Source organism: Centropristis striata, chromosome 3 (assembly GCF_030273125.1).
Source record: "Centropristis striata isolate RG_2023a ecotype Rhode Island chromosome 3, C.striata_1.0, whole genome shotgun sequence".
In the NCBI taxonomy this organism is placed as follows: Eukaryota; Metazoa; Chordata; class Actinopteri; order Perciformes; family Serranidae; genus Centropristis; species Centropristis striata.
Genome location: NC_081519.1, coordinates 32,874,547 through 32,891,664, shown reverse-complemented (window position 1 = coordinate 32,891,664; position 17,118 = coordinate 32,874,547). Strand labels below are relative to the sequence as shown.

General features: G+C 39.9%; 1 protein-coding gene across 1 annotated transcript in view; it reads right to left on the bottom strand.

Annotated features, from left to right (window-relative positions):
- The window catches only part of angpt4 (angiopoietin 4), a 75,948-nt gene that overhangs the window by 30,574 nt on the left and 28,256 nt on the right, over nt 1-17,118 (bottom strand). The window contains exon 2 of the mRNA XM_059329773.1: nt 14,274-15,144. Coding sequence (XP_059185756.1) covers nt 14,274-14,657 — 384 coding nt within the window. The 5' untranslated portion in view covers nt 14,658-15,144. The remainder of the gene's footprint in view (nt 1-14,273; nt 15,145-17,118) is intronic.

The following is a 17,118-nucleotide window of genomic DNA, read 5'->3' as shown; positions in this document are numbered from 1 at the left end:
GTTAACAGAGGTGAGCATCTGTTTAAACTGAGTCAATTTAACTGTATTTCTCTGACCAATAAATCCAGCTAGATAGTGACAATAAGAAAGAGAGTAGCAGCCTGTGTGTGTGTGTGTGTGTATGTGTGTGTGTGTTATGTGTGTGTGTGTGTGTGTGTGTGTGTGATGTGTGAGTGTGTGTGTAAGATGTTCAGCAGCTGGTGTAGAGACAGATGAAGAGGCTTTGGTTGATGTAATGTCCTGCAGTAAAGTGCTGCTCTGAACACTTTCGCCTGGATTCCACTGGATGCGTAACGACTCCGACAGGGGTCTGTCCGCAACGGCTGCGTATCTACGCAGTCCGTCAACACCCACCGGATCCGTCTGTGTCGGAGCTGTTGCGGACAGCAGAGTCCCGAGGACGCACGAGATCTCGCGAATTCACGCCTAATCAATTGATATAACTGGAAGATAATCAACATCTCCTCGTTAATGACTTGAGACAAATGCAGCGACTCCGTCCTAACGAGCGCTAACGAGGTAGGCCGGCTTGTTAACGAGCCGGCCGACCTCGTTAGGGAACCCGAGGTATTTTATTTTGAAAATATACCGGTGTTTTATTTTGTGTCTGTGCAAGACTTCCTGTCCCGAACGATCTGCTCTGTGCTGAATTTATGCGTAGTGCTCCGTCGTCCGACAAAAATAGAAGCTCTGCGCAAGTGTTGCGAGGGCTGTCGGATGGCCCTGCGTTGTCGGACTCATTACGCAGCGGATCTGCAGTCGGTGGAATCTCACACATTGATTATAATGGGTGCGTAACGGCTCCGACGACGGATCTGCAGCCGTTACGCATCCAGTGGAATCCAGGCGGATCCCGTTCTTACTCACGGCCAAAAGTATGTGGACAACCAAACATGACCAGGAACATTTCATCCTAAAATCATGAGCATTAATCTGCTGCTCTAACAGACTCCACTTCTCTATGTTCAGGCCTTTTCCACTTGATGTTGAACCTGACTGAAACTTCACGGCCACAAACTAGAGACCTAGAGTATTTAGAGTATTGCAGCTTCCCACACTACATTCACAATAAGGAGGTTTCTCAGCAGGCAACACAACACAAGTGCTCGTCATACAATCACCGAAAATACAGAAATCTCTAAACGTCTAAAGTTTCTGAAACCAAATCACTGTATGCATTTTCCGTGGTGTTCCTCAAGGTCTTGGTGTCTTAATGCAATTTTTTTTTTCTTTTTTACAGATTTTGACCAATTTTATCAACTCTTGAGTGGTCCAAATTGTTAAATTAAGCACCACATCTGTGTAACAAATGGTATCATTTAGGGATAGACTTTATAGACTTTACATACTCATATCATTATGTTTTAGGCCTTTTACATTCTAAAATGTTAAGATTTGAAAACCACTTCACCAAAACACAATGTTTATTACAGATTTATGACAAGAACAACTTGTTGCACAGTGCTGCATCTCAGATTAATCTTCAGGTTCCAGCTTTCAGATGATGAACACCACTTCTATGAGAGATCTTCTGTTGACCTGCTATCTCCCCCTAAATATCAACGGCCACCTCTAAAAACACAGAAATGGGGGTCCTAAAGGGTTAAGGACACACAGTAAGTATATTTGCCAATTACAGTTGACAATATAAATAATGTATAAATCCAATAAATTTCCTTTGTCTTTGTTTCTGTCTTATATTTCCTCTCACCTCCTCCCCTCCATTTATCTGAGAGAACTTTATCTCTTCAGCCTCTTTGTTCCTCTCCGTCTTGCTTGCTTTCCTTCACTGTAGTGATTAATGAGTTAACAGGCGACTTGTCTGGAAGTGTTGAACTATGACTTCCTCTGTTTCATCCTCCTCTGTCTCCCTGTCACACACTCCCTCCTTTCTCTATCTTTTTATCTTTTTCTTTCAGACTCACTTACTTTGTCTTTCTAGATGTTTTTATCTCATCAAAACAGTTCTATTAAAACTTCTTGAATTAACTGTAACTACATGCAGACGCCTTCTGATTACCCCAATACAAACCAATCTAAGCAAAATTAGTCACAATGACCCACAGACTTCTGGGAATGATGACAACATGTGATTTTTATTTTTATTTTTTATCCCACAGCTCAAAGAAATTATGCAGCGATTTATGCTTCTTCATTTTCATCCTGGTCTTGCAGGCTGTTTGTACGAACGAAAAGTAATCCATTGGATAGTTTATAATTACCAATATTAGCAATTATTATTGCCAATAATAGACCAGCGTTGTTAGACATCGACCTATAGTGACCGTTGTAATTATGACTGAAGGAGAGGAACGCAGGAAATAAGACAACACAGCTGTGGAAAGGTTGACGGGTTGGTTATTTGGGTCCAGTTTGAAAGTAAAAGTCAAGGTTGTTGTTTTGAGTTAACTTGTAAATTAACTTTTGTATGTAAATGCATGAAGTTCTACGCAACCCACATCACCTACGTCACTACTTGACGCAGTGACGTACAGAATCCATTATTTTAACCCAAACGCTGCTGTCTTATTCCAACTTTAATCAAGTAGTTTTGGTGCCTAAACATCGACTGTTTCACAACAATAAATAGAACAAAGTTCATCATATTTTGTAACATGTTCATTAGAACAAGACAAAGCTGCTTCCATCTCTCTTGATACATTATCGTATTCATGTTCCATCAGAAAAGCTTAACAGAAATCTCAAGAAGTCTGAGAATGTTCATCAGGAAAATATCATAATCATGGAGATCCACTTCTAAACCAAGGGTTTAAAAAGCCAAATCTTGCAGGAACTCTAAAAAGGGAACCCACTTCAGAGTTACGTATATGTAAGCAGCATTTTGATGAAATCTTTGTTTTGTAATAAATCTGTGTGTTACACTGAAAGAACATTGTTTTGTAACATGACATTTTTATGAGGAAAGGAATTTTACAGTTTGTACTGATTCTCTCTGTGTGATTAAGAAAATGTATTTTTCCATGCACCTTAAAAAGGAAAGTCCTGCCACGCAACCCCATGCAACGCAACCCCATGCAACGCAACCCCATGCAACGCAACGCAAGTTGATTCCAGCTGAAGACCTTTGTTTTCCGTCTCTTCACTATCAACTCTCAAATCAAGGCAAAAAATGATTTAAAAAAAGGAAAAATTGATTTGCTCATAAGGTAAAGATGTGACTCTTTACATAGCTTAGGTGAATTGCAGACTTTCTCTTTTTCTACATCTCTGTGTTTGAAGTGAGTCAGCAGCAGCCACTCAGATTCACAGAGTTGATAAGAGTCCAGTAATCAGCTGCAGTGATACACAGAGCCGACCTGGCTCCCACTAAAAAGAAAACTCCTGTAAACTGGTGTGTTTCTCTTTTTTGTCCTTTTCCTCTTTACAGGGCAGTTAAATCATCCAGTAACCAGGCCAGAAACAGAGCCACATGTGGTCAGAGAGCAGCTGCAGGGAGATTATCCTGCAGCCTGATAACAAAACAAGAGACGCACACAGAAAGACACTCAGAGTCCACCGTCTGCAGTGCTGCGGTGCCTATGGAACACACTCATATCTGAGGGGAGAGCGTCACACTAGAACAAGGTGACAGACATCCCTTTATTCATAACAGTGGATGGAGGTGCTGTAGCGGCTTTTATGCCCATGATGTGATCAGTTTGGATGTCTCTCGTCCATCATGTTTCACCGTGTGACGTCGTCATATGCCAATTCAAGAGACATCGCTCAACCCTAACTGGTGCCTTAACCCTCTGGAGTCTCCAAAAGCGCCAAATCCAGACTTCTTCATGACATTCAGACTAGAAAACAAAGCAGCGTGGAGCCCTACTGTAAATTTACCTCTAAAGTTCTGGCTGTAAACTCCATGAGGCCAGTTTCAGTTTGATGATGATATACCAAGTAAAACTGGACACAAGGTCAAATATATTTTGTATAAAAATGACTGTAACCCTCTTATATGTTATATTTGCAACCTTTATTCACATTTGCAACATTTAAAATTCTTTATTGAGCATGATAGTGTTTTGAAAGTAAAAAATAAAGATTCAAAATCACATTTTATGTTGGACTAAAGGACTAAAAAAAGACACAAAATGACCAAAAAAAGACACAAAATGACCAAAAAAGACACAAAATGACCAAAAAAGACACAAAATAACTAAGAAAGACACGTCATGTTTTACGTCTGGATGTGATGAAGAAGTCATGCTTTGGTGCTTTTGGAGACTCCAGAGGCTTAAACTTCAAACTCCTGTATGTCCAATATCACAAAAAACAACTGAGGAGGGAGCAAAAGATCACAGTGGTGTCACACAAACCATTTTTCAAACCATCAGAAACGCACTGTGCTCAAGCTGAAAACAACTTCTTATCTTGATTCCATAATAGTGAAATTAACACACTTTTCACCTGACAACAAAGCCTCCAACCAAAGATGGTTTCTCCACCACACTCATCAAACACAGGCAGACATTCGACCTGCAGACTGCCACAGCCAGGGACTGAACCGCTGCAGCGCAGTAACAGAAACTGGCAGAAACACAAACTTGATTCATTATTCATCAGTCGGTGGAAATTGATCTGAACGGGAGAGTGAACAGACTCATCTGCCAGAGCAAATAAAAATGAGCTCAACATTCTCTCAGTTTCCAAGTTTGGAGCAATTATCTTAACTTTCTGTTATTATAAATTCATTTATAGAGATGTTCAAATTCAAAAATTCCTTCCAGGTAATGAAATATACAAAACATTAGGCCTGGGTCACTCCTAAAATGTGTTTGTGCTGAAGAGAAAATTCAAAAAACGAGAAAATTGGTGAATCTGCTGAATTACTTGTATGAGCCACCTAAGGACAAATCTATTTGTATGAGAGGTTCTTGCATGAGGAACAATGAGCAGTGTTCCAATTTGGGGAAAAACTGCATCCTTAAATAGTGACATGGTGACCACACATTTAACAAGAAAAGTATGCCAGGATGAGGACTAAAATAAGTTTATTATTTTCAATTAGTAGTGATAACCACATAACCATGTATTGACATAAACTTCAGTCTGCAGACCAACGTGTATATGTTTCTGAATGACGTCTGTCTTAGTCACATTCACACACAAATAAACGGTGCCCACAGACACACAAACAGAAACACACACTCTCCCACTCATGACCACAGAAACTTCCCCTGTGATTACATTTCCTGCATTAGTTCTGCTTTTAATGTTTTGTGTTTAGACTTTTACAGCTTTTTCATAATTTTGTGGATCTGTTGTTACTATGTTGTGCAATTCAGCATCCGTTCTAATCTTATTTTCATCTCATTAAATCTAATAAAATGTAATTATTTTGTTTTGAGGTTGTTTGCTGAACAAGAGTGAAGCATGTAACAGAAGCACATGAAACTCTGGTCTTTACATTATCAGATCATAAAGCAGCAGCAGCTCCTCAGCCAGCACACAGCAGAGCTTTTTATGAGACGGTTTGAAACACACAAACACACTCCCAACTCTCCATTGCAGAGCTCCATAAAACACAATAAAACTGCCTGCTGCGGTAAAACCATTCCTGATGTTCCCATCACTGCCTCCAATCCTCAATAATCATTCCCAAGCATTCCCAAAACACAGAGAGAATCCCAGAGAGGGGAAGCTATAAACTGACTTCAGGGAAATGTTGTGAACATCCTAAGAGATTTTTTAATAAAAGAGTTGAAAAAATTGGATTGCACTTTTCCTCGTCTTTCAATTTAAGTTAGTTCAGTTTTTCCTGGTTTTGATGCACTTTTAACGACGTGTTTAAAAGCCAGTTGGAGCTGAGTGGGAACTGAATTATCAGCAGTTGTGTTTAGACTGAAGGAGGCTGACGGGCTGATAATGGCCGTCATTAGGCAGTTATTAGTGCTGTCAGTGGGGTCTGCTCACAGCTCTTTGATGTGTGGCTGTAAAGGATGATGGAGCACAGACCAGGTGTTTCTGCACACTCAGGTCCAGCTGTATCTGCAAATACTCCCAGTGCAGTTTCTCATTATTCCACTCACACTGTCTGAGGAACCTGGTCTCACAGAAATCCGCAAAATAGCAACGGAATCGCTCAAATTTCCGTGAAACTGACACGGATTTCGCTACAATGCAAGTTAAAGACAGTCATATCCCGTGGCCATCCCATGGATATTTTTTCCTATTGGTTTGTTCCAAGTCACGTGACTTTCAAGGTTCCGGCGGTCAGAACAAAAAACATGGCGGACAGTTCTCTCATTTTTAGTGAAAAAAATAATATTTTGATTTTGTTTCTGCATAAAAATGGATTTTGATCACATTTCTAGCGAGAAATATATGTTTTATTTTCTAAATATTCACTCAGTGAATGTACATAATCACTTTGTATGTTGGAATAGCCACGGGATATGACTGTCATTAACTTGCACTGTAGCGAAATCCATGTCAGTTTCACGGAAATTTGAGCGATTCCGTGGCTATTCCACGGATTTTGAGTTAAGCGAAATCCGTGGCTATTTCATGGATTTCTGTGAGACCATGTTGGTCTGAGAGCTGATTCTTTGTTTGATTTTACTCCATTTGTTCCTGCAAGTTACATTTTTAAAATCCTTTGATGGAAGTGTTCTTAGCCTTTGCTGAAACACAAATCTGAAGAAATCTACAAAACTAGTCAAACCGTTTGGCTGAGAAGTCAGTTTTTCCTTTCACTCTATCTCGTCTTTGGGCTCCAGGGAACGACTCTTTTTAAAACAGACTGCATAATAATTTAGGGAATATAAAAACAGAAGTCCCCTGTGCCCAAAGACTGAATACAGTATGAAAAAAATGATAAAAATGTGGTGTTTCATGTGATCTAAAATTTCAATCTAAAATGTTGTGCTGTTGGATATTTGCACAAAGTATAACCCTACCAGATTTCAAGATCAATCAGAACAAATGGGCACAAAGGGGTTAAACATATGTGCTGCATATCAGCTGCTTGATATCAACAAAGCTGCATTAATTGAGGCTGAAGAACTAGTAAGATAAAGTTATTATCCAACAGCAAAATTAGCACCTATTTGTTTCTGTCATTAGGCTGATCATACACACAGACTCACAAGTTGCACTACAAATGTTCCCCTGAAACATTGCAAGCAACAACCAATCTTGAGCCGATCACTGTATGTGATCCCTTTCAATTTGCTTTATTAGTTTCTTTTGTTGTTATAAAAAGTTTGAAAAATATGTTTTCTTTAAGGAATCGCCAAAAATATACCTTGACTGTAGAAAGAAACTTTGAAAATTGTTGGATAACAATGTCTGCAGTTTGTTATATTGATATTATATCGATAACAACTCATTATCAAGAAAACCATGGAAAATGTCTAGATATCAGCTCTTAAATTAAACTTTTATGAGTTATTTTTGTTGTTATCATTATATTTGGTCAAACAAATGTACCTTTAGTTGTACCAGGCATTAAAATGAACAATAAATTGAAGAAAACAAGGGTGGTATAATGATTTTTTCCTTGGCTGTACGTGACAAAAGTTTCTGTTAGAAAAAGTAACCAAAACTAAACCTGAAATTGGGATACTTTTTTAAAAAGACAACAAATGAACCATTTGGACTAACTAGAACTAATACGAATAGAATCACCTTTTATTTAATTTCCGTTTTACCTCCATCTCTTCCTCATTTTATAACTTCCTGTTTAACATGACACACAAATGTTCAGTATTTCTTCTTTTGCACTCTGCTGAGATGTGAGTGCTGAGATTCTGCTGTAAGTCTGTAAATCATTTTATCACATCCCAATGAGACACATGTGAAAACATTTAAATTCATGACGACATTTCCTCAATATAACAAACTGCAGACTTTGCTGACAGTCAACATCAGACTGAGTTTTTTTCTTCACACGTTATTTTTCACTCCAGGACAAATGTCAAACTACGACAGTGTGGTTTACATTAAAATATCCATTCTGTGTCATCTTTAAAATCCACTTATCTCCTTCTTATCCTGTCCGGTTTTTCTAAGTTGCCACTGTTTTTCTTCCTCTGTGCAGGTTATCATGAAAATAACCTTGGAGCACATCAAAGCATCGTATCACAGCAGCAGTTGATAGCCGGGCTGTGATCTGACCACAGTGGCTTTCCTGTCTCTCTCTCTGAGTCTCAGGTTCATTTGAAGTCAGTCATTTGGCAGAAAACTAAACAAGCCCCCTGTTAACTACCTCACTTACTGCTGTTTACAGACCGACTCTCTTGAAAACCTTTTAACTGCTGCAGAGGCCAAAGTGGAAAGAAAGAACCACTGAAACTTTACCCTGTGAACTGGGCTAACTATAACTGGTTGATATTTAAGCTGCTATGAACATTAACTTTTATAAAACAGCTTAAAACGCAGTTGACTAATGTCTGAAGTCATGCTCAGAATTAGAGTTAGGGGGTGCTTTTTTTCAGAGTTCTTTCACAAAAATTCTGGGGAGTACTGCCAATAAGCAATTTATATTTTCATTGTTTTTATTAAACATTCATGGTCTCCACAGGATAGCTCATCTCACTTCACACTTCATACTGTAAAGAGAAATATCTCATCAACTACTTGGTGGATTATGATAAAATTTGGTACAAACATTCATGTTCCCTTCAGGATGAATAGAAATAACTTGTGATCCTCGGAATTTTCCTCTCACACCATCATCTGATCATCGGGTCAAAAATTTGTGTGTCGATTACAATGTCAGAATCAAATCCCTGAAAACCAAATGGCATTCCCATCAGCATCGGCTGTACTTTGAGTGTAGTCCTAATGACGAAACATTAGCATGCTATGTTATCAATATGAGCTGTTAGCATGGCTGGCTTTAGACTAGCATGTCTAAAAACCTGGCGCTCTCAGTGATTGGCTGCTGAGAGAGTTTGTTACATCACAGCTGTTTGGTTCCCATCATCTCTGCATTCAAAAAACAATGCGATGAAATAACATCACAAATGCCACATAGCTGCTCCGTCATCATCTGTATTTTGACCAAAGTTCGAGACTTCGGCTTTAAGATCTGATTTGTGACTTCCTGAGCTGTAAGAAAGAACATTTGCCACCAGTGACCGCATGAGAAAAGCAAATATTCAGAAGAATCTGAACAAATGAATCTACTGAGTTTGGGGGTTGGGGAGTGACACACTTTTTACAGCTAGACTGTAGACATGAGACAGCTGTGTTATGTCTCTCAACTTTGCTTTGTGCAATTTCCCTTCTCTTTTATCATTTCAAAACTTTTTTTGTGCAGTCTTTAAGAAAAAGAGAAGTTGAGCCTGAGAATGCAGGGAAAATTACAAACCACAGCTGAAACTATTAAGTCATTCATCTACATAAAGTACAGAATATAAATCACCAACTAATCCATTCATCCTTTCAGTCATATTAAACATATTCTGGTTCCAGTGTCAACTGTGAGGATTTGCTCATCAATATGTGTCTATATATATATATGTCACTTTGGGCTCTAGGAATCCATTTTTCACAATTTTCTTACATTTTATACACAACAGATTTAGGTTACATAAGAAAATAATTGGCAGATTCATTAATAATACATGCTATCATTAGTTGCATCTCTGTAACAAACTTAATGCTAATAAAAGCTCAATAAAGAGCTAGTTAGATCAACTAGTTTAAATTATTTTTTTGTAGTATATAACAGTTATGTTGAGCCATTTTTTTATTTACCTTCACCAAGTAAGTAAATGGTCAAGGAGGAACTCATTAAATATTTAAATCAAATTCATTTTTGTTTTAAGGATGCTTTTATGCTGCAGTAGTGGTTGGGCCTCTTTAGGAAAGGAGATTTTAATCTCAGATTTTTACCTGGTTAACAAGGGAAAAGAAATAAGAAAAAGTTTTAATATATATCTAATTAACAGAAACATAAAGGCATTATGAGGACATGGAATCAAATGAAGCAACTTTTCTCATTTAATCAGAGTAGAGGCACTCTACAAAAAAGATGAATTCACTTCAATGTAGAACACATCAAATTCTCTGAAGCTTTGGTGCTATAACTTTAGGCTGAGAGGAGGGAGATAAAATAAGCGACGAAGAAGAAAGAGAAAGGGAGAGATAGAGGAACTGAGAGGAGACATAGTTATCTTTTATCTGAATTGAATTAAACCTAAATGAGATGACGGTAACAAACGACACTGACTGATGTTTTTACGTCGGAGAGCGATTAGATATCGACGGCTGAGTGAAGGTTAAAGGTCAAAGTTCATCTCTCTGTCTCGCGTCAGGGTGCTGCAGACCTCAGCTCTGGACTTGACCCACATCTCTTCCGAGGTTTAACAGTGTGGGTGGTAAACACACGCACACACACACACACGCACACGCACACACACACAAGCTGGCTTGTTAAAAACACTCAGGGTTTAATCCAGTGAAGCACCTCTCTGAATTCTTTGTAACTTAAAATCTTTCTGGTATAATAAATCAATCTCTCCTTCAGATTCTCAGAGCAGACACTGAGATGTATCCAAACCCATCTAACGTATCAAACACAAAATGAGGAGATCTGACTGGAAGAAAGTTTATTTCTTTAAGCTGCAGAGATTTAGAGTGTGATCATGTAGCATTTAAAGGAGTAAAGATGAAAATCAATCACTGCTGCTGGCAAAATATTTGGCAAAAGTATGTGGGTTTCGGAGTTCAAGATTTAAAAAAAAACATTTTCTTAATCAAATAATCATATGATCTGTACATAAAACAAAATTGTGCAAAATGCTCATTACAATTTCCTTATTAGAAACTAATAAATGGGTGTTTCTATGCAGGAATATTTCAGGGATCAAACAACTTTTTGACAAACTTAACCAGTGAGTAAATTTAGTTCCTGTGCTGTGATAGTTGCAGACGTTAAAAAAGCTAATTTCCCCAAAAGGTTGGGGAACTTTTGTAGCCCTGACCATTGCCGATTGGTGAAACAGAGACTCAACTACAGTTCAACTTGTGTCCGTCCTCATTGATAAAGTAAAAGGGTACTGAGATATCAATATCAGGAAGAGGATCTGCCATTTCTTGTTATTCTTTCTTTGGGAATTGTTGTTGCCTTCCTGAATCAAGAGCAGATGAGCTGATAACTCAAAAATGAATCTACTAAAGAGATTTTTATTTGACTTCTTGTAGTTCCTGAGATTAGCTCCTCTGGTTTTTAAAGTTTCTGCAGAGTTTTGGTTGAAAATGGGCTTAATACATTAGCTGACTGCTTCAATTTTCAGTATTCCATTATGCTTAAGTTGCATTCTTTCTACAGTAAACGTCAACCGTCTGAAGGCCATGATGGATACACCCAACATTTAGGAGAATAAATACATCTGCTGTTAACTCGGCATTCCTTCTGTAAGAATTATGATTCATACTCTGACTCCAAAAACAGAAGCATTGTTCACGCTGCGGCGGAGACGTTTAAATGATTCTAATGATGATGAATTGGGACTTCCCGGACACACATTCCTTTCAAAACTGTTTTCTTTCACTAATCTGATTTCATGGATCAACATCACCTGCTGCACACAAACCACTTCAATCTGCACATCAGCAGGAGTCAGAGTGACTGTTTTAACTGTCAGGAGATGACAGAGGAACTGCAACAACTGTAACGCCCCGGAAGACGCTGTGTGGTCCGTACTGTATGTACAGAGACCATTGTGTAAATCCTCATTGTACAATTATCTTTGAGCACATCGATCATCCAAATGAGACTTTGGGCAGGCAGTGTGCTCCTTTCACATTGCATAATTTGAAGAAATATAGTTCCTTTAATCACAGCTGTGAAAATATAAGCCGGATACCTTTATAGCTGTCACTGACTTATGTCATTTGCTCAATTTCCCTTTGAAAAATAAGTTTCTGCTACTTTTAGCCAAGCTGTCAGCATAATTGCAATTGGTCCGTCGATTGGTTCACTACTTTAGTTCAAACTGAAATGTCTTTACAACTATTAGATAAAATGTTGAACCAGTATCGATGGTGACAGTGTTGGAAGAAGTATTATGATTCCCAGGTGGGTTTGTAAAGTTTTTAAGGATCAAACAGAGAAAAAATATTTACACACGGGATTAATAGCGCCCAGTATTTAATTGTAAAACATTTTGATCGAATAAAGATATTTGTTAGGCATTGTCAAATGGTCCATTAGACAAGCAATTAATACACTTCTTTTAGGCCCCGTTCACACGAGGACGGTCTCAACAGAAGACGCAAAAGTGGCGTTGCGTCTTCACTTTTTATTCCTCGTTTAGACGAGCATTTTTGAGAGGAAATCTGCGTGCATACGGTGACGCAAAAGTGTGTAAAATTCGATTGCATGCATGCCAGGCGGCATCACTTAAAGCCATAAGAGCATCTTTGGGCATGCAGAAGTTTTCACGCCACACATTTTCATCAGCTACTCCTTCCACAAAGTTCTCCTCCATCCACTAGATCTCCCAGGTCTCGTTTACAGCCGTCTGGCTCGCCTCCGACGAATTGCTGCATCCAAAATGTGATCCTTCTCTGTTCACTAATACTATCTGTACATATCCTGTACATTTGGTGGAAAGACTCCTATAAGTTTATTAGAGCTGCCAGAGCAGCTTGAAGGTCCGACGCATGGAAATAATCCCACGTTTGTTTATTTTCCTTTACTGGAGCATGTATGTGACGTAAACACATACGTGACGTGAGCAGATCTGAGCAGAGTTTTGCGTCTTGTCAGTGTAGACGGACACGCTACGGCGGAGCGTATTTCACTTTTCCACTTTGGAAGGTGGTTTCAGATTTTTGCGTCTTTAAGCCCCCAAAACGCCGTCACCGTCTAAACGAAAGGCACTTCCGATAAAATATTTTGTTGTTTTTACCCGCGAGCGTCCTTGTGTGAACAGGGCCTTATACAGATATACTTTTTCCCTGAGTTTGTTCCTTGTTTTGATCTTTTTTGGCCAACACCATCTTTGTTTGTTGGAGCCAGAAGAAACCATATTCAGACCAGAATGTGGAGCTAAGTTATCAGCTAGCATGGGCTTGCTTGGTTAGAAAGGTGCATAGATGAACAACAAAAAGCTGAACAAAACAATTTTAAGCAAAATGCTATAATTTACTAAAAACACACTGTGTTTCAAAGTTCCAAAAACCAAAACACAGACAATACCCAGACAGGACAACACTGTGGGAGTGACTTGTCGATTACAAGATCATTACTGCACCCGAAAGCATACCCTGTTTATCCCCTTTACCTTAATTGGCAACAACTCTCATTACTGGTGTTAATTGATGGGAATCCAGTGAGAGTTTCTATGCTGAAGCACAAGCAACGATACTAGTTAGTCTGGATTTCTTGCACAATGGGAGGGAGCCCTGGTTGAATGAGGGCACATGTCAGTCTGACAGCCTTCACAAGACAGCTGGGCATCACAGTGACAATCATCACAGTGCAGAGGGAACTTAGCATTTGAACATTTGAGCAGCAACATTTCCCTGCAGGATAGACGTGATGTAATGGGAGAACGGGAAAAGGTTTGATGTTGGCTCTCATTACGCACCGTGTGGTCACAGCTCCAATGAAACTACAACAGGAGGAATTATAGTTTGTTAGGACAACAGGAGGGAACACGCTCTCTGCTTTTCTCCTGATTGAAACCAGCTGCCACTCATCCAGAGTCATAACCTGAAACTTTGATCTCTGTCCAACAGATCAACGAGCAAGAAAATCAAGCTTGTTAGAATCTAAAAAAACAGAACACACACACACACACACACACACACACACACACTGCGTACACAGCTGCTGAAATGACATTTCCGTTAAAGGAATCCTGAGTCACATACTTTCTTTATTCTTTATTTTTTTATTTCTTTATTGTAGGGTTAAAGAGACCATGACAGAGCATCCATTGACAAGTCATATATCTCCATTACACTCTTCTTTTCTCTAGTGTTAGGTTAAGCCTCTGATTAGTGTGTGATATTTAGATTGCTTTACATCTAATGATGCACCCAGTGACAATATCTGCAGTCTTACAGCTGAAGTTTCTACTGAAGTTTACCTTTTTGGAGTGAGAGAAGGTTCTTGGTGAAAAAACCCCAATACAATCATTTATTCCTTCAAGTATGCTCTTTAAAGATGCACAGGTCAGGAGACAGTTCAGACATTTGTGTCTGTAATTGTCAACCTACTTGCCTTTTTCGACATGAATAAGGTTATGGTGATGCGTACAAAAGATCTTGAAACAAGACAATAAAGAGAAGAAGAGTTTTTCCCTTACCTTCTGCAACCACTGCGTGTTGTTCTCCATTGTGCTCTCCAGGTGCTGCAGTTTCTGAGCGGACCATTCACTGTCGATCGGTGGCGAGTCTCTCTGCACAACGCTCACCCCGCCACGAGAGACGCCGTATTGTTCAGCCTGTGACAGCGATCCTCCGCCCTGGCACCCGTCCAGCTCCGGGAGGATGAAGGTGTAGCTGCACTGGCCGTGTTGGATGCGGTGAAACTTTCTTCTCTTCTCCCCGCTGCCGCCACCGCTACCACCTCTTCTTCTCCCAGCTCCTCCTCGTTCGGTGCTCGCAACACCGGCAGCATCAGCGACAGAAGACAAGGTCCAAAGCAGCAGAAGCAACAGCAACCCCCGGCTGAGATTTAAACCTTTCATGACGCCCTCTTCAACTGTATCAAAGTGTTTTCCCTCAGTGCGAAGAGGGTCAAGAGATGCTCGTTCACGCTTTGACCCCAATTCACTTTATGAAAACATCTGAGTGCAGGATGTCTCTGCACCTACCTGCAGTCCATTAAGTCTGACCCTGCACCCTCAGCTCCTTCAGTTTGTTCAGCTCTGATATCATTCATGAAATTACTTAGAGACAAAAAGCAGCTTCTGTCCTGTGGTGGTCTCCTGTTGCTTCCTCACTTGTGGAAAAGATTCACATCAGATGAGTTGATCGATATGTGGCTCCATCTCATTTTGTCTTTACTTTTTTGTTATTGAGTTTTTAATTTGTTCTGTTGTCGGGTTCGTCTTGCAAATGAAGATTTTTCTGAATGAGTCCACTGGCTTGACCCTGGGCAGGTCTTTAGTGATGTTCTTGAAATTCCAGGTGCAGGTCCAGACCCACTCAGGGGAAAAAAGGATGGAGAGAAAGCTAAGTGAGAAGAAAAAGAGAAAGATAAAATAGAGATTGTGTGATGTGAAGGATGGAAAGTGAATGTGAAAATTAAAAAGATGAAGGTGAAAACCTCCTTCTCTGCTGGCTCCAGTTTCAGAAGTGGCTGAAGAGAAATACTTCGGCCCCTTCTTATCAGGGGCTGGCTGAGAAAAGGAGGAATGAGCAAGCGAGGGAAGAGAGGGAGGAGGAGGAGGAGGAGGAGGGGGAGTGGAGGGACAGGAGACCTGAGGGAGGTCTATTAGAGTACCCTCTCTATTTGTGGGCTGAGAGGAAAAGAAAGGAGGGAGGAAGGAACGAAGGAATGAGAAGTAGCCAGAAAAAGGAAAAGGGGGAAGATGAAGGGAGTGAAGGCAGAAAAAGAGATAAATGAAATTGACACAGAGAAAGAGGGGGCAGAGAAAGAAACAGAGGAAAGACAGAAAGAAATAAAGAGACCTAAACGTGGTTGAGTAGCTGCTGAATTCGTCTCTCCTAACTGATCTGAAGTAAATCCTGAAGCCTTGTATGGTCATTTATTCTGAGTCAGCAACTGGAAGCTGCAGATTTTACTCTGTCCTATAAACACAGCCATGCCCTGGGGCATCATGGGAGATCAGGGGGCCAAGGCAAACCACATAGTCCACGTACATTTGGTTTAAAATCTCTCTGTCGCAGGATGTACCTTTTCATCTGTCCTGCTGCTCTAAACTCAAGGAAATACATACAAAGATTAGTTCCAGACAGATGGCTTGGTCCCAGGCTGATGAAACACAATCTCTACATGTGAGTGTGTGTGTGTGTGTGTGTGTGTGTGTGTGAGATGTGAGTTGTCAGTTATTGAGTTTATTTGCACAGCGATAAACTGTTCTGCAGGAGTTGAGTGATACAAGATCTGATCAAATTCTTTGATAAAAGCGATAAGAGTCACACTTACAGATTTGTGCAAGAAGATAAAGATCCTAAAATGTGTTCAAAGTGTCATTTCAATTTAAAGAAAATAAAAGGAAGCAGAGATACAGAGAGCAACAGGACGTTAACTTTGAGAAGTTAACCATCCTCTGCTGGTCAAAGAGCACACAAAGATAAAAAGATGTTCTCATCATCTAACTCATTTACTTTGACATAAAACAGTATTTTCAGCCTGGTCTGACCTCAGTCTACTGTTAGTGCAGTGCTGCGGGCATACATCTTAATTTTGGCGGGGCCGGGTCGCTCACTTAATGTTGCCAATTGGTCCTTTGGGGGAGAGCAGAGGGTTACACAGTGAGTGGCTTCTGCCCTGACCAGAGATCATTCTCATGGGAACAGGAGTGGGCCGAGAGCCTGGTGCACAGAGCTGCAACACAGAGAGCTGCTAAGAATCCTCCTTGTGCTTTGCTTTCTATTTTTAGAGAGATAAAAGGTTTGTTTGTGGGATTATTGTTGTCTTAGTCAAAGAGTAATCAAAACTGTACAAAACGACTCTCATATCGAGACTGTCGTCCCACAAAAAACAACCCCACGTGTTTGTACAGTGGTGCCCTCTAGTGGCCGTAGTAATCGTAAAGCATGCCACAGCGCAAGTAAGGTCCACTCAGGGAGGGTGGAAGCAGTTGGACGGGTCAAACAAATGCAGGACTTTGACACAGGAGACCAGAGTCCATGTCCTGTGTGAAACCAAACCTCAATGTTAGTATCTGAAGTTACAAAACGCAACTTTTTTGCTTCATGTTTTACGTTACACACGTAATTACCTAACTTCTGGTAGTTACTTCACCTTCGAAACTGTTGCCTACACAAAACTTTGACTGTTTCAATTGTTAGTGATACGTTTGAACATGCCAACTCTTACGTTTAGGTATGAGTGTGTTGAATATATGAATATGTCATTTTCTCTCTGACATCTGATGTTAATTTCTCCGTTATCACCCTGACAGAATCGTAATCTCGTAATCTTCCTTTACCCAAATGTGCAGCAGGTTTTAATTATTT